A 7,515-nucleotide genomic window follows, 5' to 3' on the forward strand; every position below is an offset into this window, starting at 1 on the left:
CGCGGGCGCTGCCGTTGCCGTTGCCGTTGGGGCCGGGGGGCGGCGGAGCGGCTGCTGCCGGTGCCATGCACTCGCTCGGAGAGGAGATCCGAAGCTTCTCCAGGGCGAACCTGCGGAAGCAGTGCACCAGGGTGACGACGCTGACGGGGAAGAGGATCATCGAGACGTGGCGCGGTGCCTGCGTGCAGGTGGTGGAGGAGACGGGGCCCGGCGATGGCGGCGGCTGCGGCTACGTGCCGGACCTCAGCTCCGACCTGCAGGTCGGCGTCGTTCGGCCCTGGCTGCTGCTGGGTGAGTCGGGCGCGGGGCCGCCGGCGAGGCCCGCGGGAAGATCTGTGCCTCGCCCCTGGCCGTACAGTTGCGGTTAATCGCAGGCAGTAAATAATTTACTGCACTCGTTACATTCAATGGGCTCCAGGGAGAAAGGTCTCGGGACTTTCGGAAGTGACCGTTACTGACTGCTGTGGGCTTCTTGACGGTGTGATACTACGTGATGCGAAGTGATAATTCACGTGATAACAAGCTCACTCTCTTTCCAGGGTCGCAGGATGCTGCTCATGATTTGGAGACAATGAAGAAGTATAAGGTAGCACTACGTAGCGATAAAAACGTATCTCACATAGTGCTTGTTAGTGTATTTTTTTTTAAGTTGGAAAAGTCTTAAAAATATATATTCTCGGGTAACTTTAAGGACAATAATAATACTAAAATTATACTTTTAAAAGGCTGCTACCAATAACTCCTGTAGCAGCTCCATTCACAGATGGATGGATGCATGTGAGTTTCACAAGAAGTTGAAATGCTTTGCTGCAAGACTCAAGATTGTTTAGCGCTATTTATAGAATAGATTCTGGCCTTGCCATACGTGTTCAGATGCTTAGCAGAATCAAGCCTACTTGCTTTTATGGAAATTGTTAAAAGGAGAAAAACAAAACAATAACTTTAAGTCTGTCCTGAACATCCATCTTTTTACTCTTCTCTGTTAGGGTAATGAGGTGATATGGCCTTCAGACCATTGTGCTTCTGCAGGACAGGGCATGCACTGACCTGGCATCCATTGCCATCTAAATGTCACTTCGACGTAAATTAAAATAATCCATGACTTTACCATACCTTGAACAGAGCAAAGATGGCAGGAAGCCAGATTTGCTCTTTTCTGCCAAGTGCAAGTATAGTTTACTCTGAAATTCTTGTGCTCCAATAAACTTTACTGGTAAGTCAGTAGAAAGAACATTACTGTGATGGGTTAGGGCAAGCTTTGAAATTTGGGGGATTAGGGGGTGATCTATGCTGTCATTCCCATTGGTTTCTCTTTTATTTTCCATCTGTACACTGACAACTCCCTTTTCTGTTTAAAATCCTTACTTCAGTCTGCATGTTTGGGTGAGTACAGATCGTTTCATTTCCTCTCATTTGTGATGAGAGGGGGAAATAAAAGAGCTCTTCAATCACATGATTTGTAGCAGGAGGTTTAAAGCTCATTGACCAGGTTGTCTGACTGGGTTGGTGCCAGTGAGTATGCTCAGATAGCAGATCTCAGTGTCACACTAAATTTTGGGGCATTAACATTCATCCTTGAATGCTATGGTATTTATGGTCACTTTAAATTTCTTGGCACTTCTCTGCAATACTTTAGCTCTCTGTCAAATTCAGTGTAGCTAATCAGTTTCTCCCTATATCTGACAAATTAATATTTATTCTTCTTTTTCTGTTGGGTACTATGTCTTTGTACTGTAAAACGGAAATTGTTCCATCCAGAGTTGTTTAGACTGCAGTGATGAATTCAATGCTTCCTGCTTGTAAACTGAAATAGATTTTGAGTACCTACCTGGTGATCAGACATTAAATAAAAGAAAGGTATGACTCAAAGTAGCTTCAGTAGATATAAAGTTACCTACTTGAAATACCTTCATTGCCCTAATGATAATTGCCAGTTTGTTTTAATAAAAAAGAAGAAAAGTGAAATACAGCACAATATATTTTAACACTCAGTAAAACTTTGCTTGGAAGAAAACACACCGTAGACAGGATATGTATATAAAACTGAACAGTGCAGTTGTTTGAGTTACAATCTAGGTATGTCTAATGAATAATCTACCTTTGTTACTGCTCATTTGCTTGCAGTCTTCAGAAAATTCCTTTTTTTTTTTTTTTTTTTTGACTTAGGTTACTCATGTTCTAAATGTGGCATACGGAGTTCAAAATGCCTTCCTCGATGACTTTATATACAAGAGCATTTCTATTCTGGATCTCCCAGAAACTGATATCACCTCCTACTTCCCAGAATGTTTTGAGTTTATTGAGAAAGCCAAGATCCAGGTACAGTATATGAATAATTAATGCTACTAGTTATCCTGTTTAGATTATTTATTACCCTATTTAAAATCTAAAACAAAAAAGAAAGTATGGTACCAAATGAGTACCTTTGTCATTGCTTTTTTCATTTCAAGTAGAGAATTCAAGCAATTTCTAAGCATTCCTCAAAACATGACCCTGCTATTAATCCCCATTCCCTGTCAGTATTACTTTTTTTAGAATGACTGACTTGCATGTTATAGAGACATGTTTCTTTAACAAAGCTGGAGTGGTGTGTGCCTTTAGATAAAGAAATCCCATATAARTTACCATATCTGACAGAGGGAAAAGGAAAAAATCCATCAGAGAGGTTATTTTGAATTAGAAGAAAACATAGCAGGAAGATGAGTAAGGCCTATATAGGTCTCTGCGGTTTGTCAGCTGCCATCCACCATCCTTGTGCTTTTCCTTGACTGTCCACTGAAGACGCAACACATTCAACTATGAAACCACATACAGTTATGTACAAAGACTATCAGAGAACTCTTTGTAGTCTTGGAGCCAAACAGTGATTTTAACTGCTAATAAAATCCTGAAAAAGATGGGACATAGGAAATGGGGTGAAGGGACTGCTTTTGGGGTTGCTTGGCAGCCCTATATATGACCAAGATCATCTCTGACTCCTATTTGTAAAATTCAGACTTACTGTATTTTCATAACAACCTTTGCTTTGGTATAAACACTATGACTTGACACACAAACCTTATTGGGCATTATTCCACCATATCTACCATATTCATTATTTACATAGTTTGGGATAAAAGAAGATAATCTTGTCCCAGCTTTCTTTGTGTCACACAGTGTTCTTTCCTTCTCTCATACATCATTTACAAGCTATGTGATACACATTGTCACTGAATGACCTTCTTAAGGTTTCTAGTTACGGTTTCCACTTAATTTCTAAATGAGACTTGCCATTCATAACTGCAATTGTGCTGCTGCTCTGCCTCTGGTGTTTATGTTCTAGTTACTATTCTGTAAGCAAAGAAGTTTTCCTGAAAACTTTTACAGCAATATTAATAGCTTTGTAATGGAAGAGTTGGACAAAAGATCACATAATTGATAGAAAAGATGTCCTCAAGGAGCAGTTCATGAAGCATGTGATAGTAGTGTGTGGAAAGTGGGATGGCTGGATGGTTCTGAATCCTCCTATTTGCTTTGTCAAGATAGAGTTAGAAAAAGCTTATGATAAGTTGTATAATGAATTTGTAGTGCTTTTGTATGTAAGTAGTTACAAAGAGATAGTTTCATTTCCTAAGGTAGGGGAGGGAGAGAGGATTGCTGGTGAGAGAAAGCATGATATATAGGAAATTATTACTAAAACATGGTTAACAGAAGGAGTATGAGAGCACTTAGAGAATGCAAGTAAAGCCTGCACTGTTCCTTAAGTTACTGACAGTTGGTACTCATAACAGAATGGAGTTTTCTAAAACTAAAACCACGCGAGTCTGTAGACACCATGGTACAAATTCTGATAATGATCAGAGCTCACCTCTTCTTCCAGACTTCAAATAGATAGATTTACTACAGCGTGTTAGGTGACCCACATCAAATCATATTGCTATGAATGAGGGATAGTTTTTGTTTGTTTGTTTAATATCTAATCACAAAGCTTCTAAAATCTTGCCTTTCCAGGTTCTGCAAAGAACTCTTAGCTCATTCATGAACATCTCTCCATATCGCTGCCTTTCTCCTACTTAAAGCAAAAGCCCTGGCACCACTGCAAAGTAAAGTGGATCCCAAAGAAACTATGTTAGCCCCTGGTTCTTCATCTAAAGCTTTACGCTTCTTCTCAGTGAGGTCTTTTGACGACTGTGTAATCACTACATAACTACTCTTTCCTTTTGGTGGAAGGACATTATACTTTTCCCCATATAAAAATTCCAGGAAAACCTGGTCTTGAATCTTGCAGGTTCTTGTAAGTCGATAAACAATTCCTAGGTAGAATAAGGTTGGGCTATGAGAATCAGAATAGGGAGTTCTTAATAAGTAGAGATAAATTTAATATCTGCAGTCTATTTCTTGCTTTTATTCTGTATCCATATCTAATGCAAAATTAATAGGAATTATGTGCCAAATTCATCTTTGTATAAAAAAGCAACAGGGATTAGCAAGGAAGGCTAAATGTGCTCAGTGGTAACTGGTATAATGTTGTTGCCCTTGTTCATTCATGTTCAGTAGTTTTCAGTTCTATTCCATTGATATCATTATATAATTTTTGGCAGTGTACAACAGAGCAGTCATAAAAGAAAACTTGAGAGAAACATGAAATGGCAAAATAAAGCATGAACTGAACAAAGAAAAAAATGAATCACTTTCAATGATGATTTTTAACTTTCAGTGCCACTGCTAGATATTGATCTCACTTACAGTAGGTTATGTCTAAAATAACTCCCATTAAATCAGCAAAAACTACCCCAGATCTATAGTGGATAAGCTTGAGCACTTGCTTCATTAGCAGTGACATAAATGTAATTTTTTAATGTCATATTATTCTTACTAAGGAAGCAGCGGACTTATAGTTTGCCAGTGGCACTTCTGCAATGAATTGAAATACATACATAAATCTGCTTTCCACTCTGTTGCAGTGTGCGATCAGGAAACATGCCCCCAAGAATGTGAGAAAGGGAAGAGAGATTGTAACATCCAGCAAACAATGCAAAGGGGATGTGATTTGCATTGCAAGAAAGAGTGAAATTGTGATTCATTGTGCTGGGATTCAGAAGCTTAGATTCAGATCCTAGCTCTGCCACAATCTTGTGTTAACTTGAGCAAGTCATTCTAGTCTTAGCTTAGCATTTCTTCAACAAGTATAATACTTCATTTCATACTTCTTTGTCTTATTGTTTAAACTGTAAGATCTTTGGAGCAGGAACCATTTTCTGCTGTGTGTATATTAATACACCAGATGATTGGAACTTCAAGGTCTGTAACATAAATCATAAAGTTCCTGTAAAGGAACCCTGTCAGCTACAAGATCTTTTTTTCCTCTGGGTAAAATGTACATTGAGTAATTTGTGCATGTTAAGGGCAGGCAAAGCTGACTGCATCTAGAATATATTTCTTTAGCCTCAAATATCTGAGCACGTTTTGTGTTGTGTTTCAGTATCTTTATTCAGAGTATGGAGATGCTAGCAGACAGTTTGTAGTGAGCCTTTGCCAGGTCATAGTCTGACAAACAAACATGACAGCCTCACAAAGCCTGGGCATTGCAAATGTGACCTAACCTACACTAGATCTTAACGATTGTTAACTCATGCCCATTATATTTTAACAAAACTTGCAGTGTCTTTTTAAAGTGTCATGGAATTGCTTCAAAAGTGGTTCAGGAAATATTTAAGTAGGGTAAAAGTATTAATTTTGTATATAATTCAAGATGAGTCTGAATTTAACCACCAGGAGAACATCTGTGAATTTAAAGAAAGTTGGTAGTACTGGGTTTTGCACCTTAGTCCCTACCTAAGGGACCATAGTTGTACCAACTGATACAGTTGTATGAGCAGTGTGATAGGGAGGTAGAGATTTGTTGCAAGTCACACTGTAACTTTGCTGATTTTTCTGTTCCTATGCATGATCCTGCTTACCCAAAACCTTCACGGAAGAACTCCACAGTACACAAGAAACATGACTGAAACTATGGGATGTTCTAATACCTGCCTCTGTCTAACAGCTTGCTGCATCACTATGTTTTTAATCTGGTTACAAGATATAGTCAAGTTCCTCTCTGTATTGCAAATAAAATCTATTTTTAAGTTGGCACCCAATATCTTAGTATCCCAGATGTCTTTGATTTGGATTTTATGTAAGGGAGATGCAGCAAGGTCTTGAAAGGGACAAAGGAATGGGGTCCGGTAATTAGTTCTAAGACATTAGTACAGTTAGGTCTGAAGTATTTTGTAATTATGAAGTGGCTTCGCTTAGACAAATATTTAAGTTGGGGCTCTCTATCTTTGTTTGGAGTTACTTATATGTGTATATGTTTTTGTTTTGGAATCAGTAAGGAGCTTTTAATAAATGTTAATAGATTTCATGTTAAGTTTCCAATACTTGTTAATATCTACTTAATGAGTATCTCAACTATGTGTTTCATTTGTTTCTTGTAGGATGGTGTGGTACTGGTTCACTGTAATGCAGGAGTCTCTCGTGCAGCAGCAATAGTCATCGGTTTTCTAATGAATTCAGAAGGACTCAGTTTTGCTAGAGCCTTTTCTCTGGTGAAAAATGCAAGGCCTGCTGCTTGTCCAAATCCTGGCTTCATGGAGCAGCTTCACAAGTACCAAGAATACAATAAAAAGGCAAATGGAAGCATAAATGATCATGACTGATCAAAAGGAAGAAGTGAAACAATCTGTTTTGACTATACAATAACAGATGTTGGATGTACTTTAATCTGTCATTTTGCAGTTCCCTTTCACATATGCATTTTAAATTCATTCTCCACGCATTTTTATTCTGTGTTCCCTCCCTGCTCTTTTTTTCAGCATCTAGTTTAGAGGCCAAATGGCATTCTACTGACTTCAGAGATGATTTGGCCGAAGAACAAGCTCTTTCTAGAGCAATGATAGAAAGATAAAGTTCTCTTTTCCTTGCAATATTAGGAAAAAACAGAATGATGGGCTTTATTGAACCATCAGACAATGCAGCCAATAGAGAAAGGACATAAAATGATAATTGAGATAATAAAGTTGCCCTGTTTACTTTAATATTAAACTGAATCTTTATTCATTCTAGCTGATTGTAAAACCTAGATAATAAAATGTTCCTGTAATAAAGTACCTTGCTATTAGGTCTTGAATTGATATTGCAAAGAAAGAAGCTTTTATTGAATTTCATGGGCTAGCCACCTGATAAATATTTTTAGAAATTAAACCAGATGGTCTTTTGATGGAAGTAAAAAAGGCGTAGGGTGCTTTAATACTTTATTTCTTTTTACCATTTCCCATCTAGTAATGATTCAAAGTGCACTAACATGATGTTTTTGAAGTGCCGGAACCAGGCCATCAGTTTTTATTTTGGTAGATTGTTTCAGGAGAGATATAAAAAATATTTAAAGCAACATATCTCAGACTTACTGCTACTGCCTTTTCTTTGCATCCAGTCCTGCACTGCTGTCTTCTCACTCCAACATCACCTAAAAAGAACATATATGATAGAGTTTGT

At 38.2% G+C, this 7,515-nt stretch overlaps 1 protein-coding gene across 1 annotated transcript; it reads left to right on the plus strand.

Moving 5' to 3' along the window:
• On the plus strand, positions 1-7,130 carry DUSP19 (dual specificity phosphatase 19). Its single transcript, XM_026091001.1, has 4 exons — positions 1-291; positions 540-586; positions 2,167-2,319; positions 6,459-7,130. Exons 1-4 carry the CDS (start codon positions 66-68, stop codon positions 6,678-6,680), a joined length of 648 nt encoding a protein of 215 aa, XP_025946786.1. The 5' UTR covers positions 1-65; the 3' UTR covers positions 6,681-7,130.
• Positions 7,131-7,515: the final 385 nt, after the last annotated feature.

The sequence above is a fragment of the Apteryx rowi genome, unplaced genomic scaffold (assembly GCF_003343035.1).
Source record: "Apteryx rowi isolate R43461 unplaced genomic scaffold, aptRow1 scaffold_89, whole genome shotgun sequence".
In the NCBI taxonomy this organism is placed as follows: Eukaryota; Metazoa; Chordata; class Aves; order Apterygiformes; family Apterygidae; genus Apteryx; species Apteryx rowi.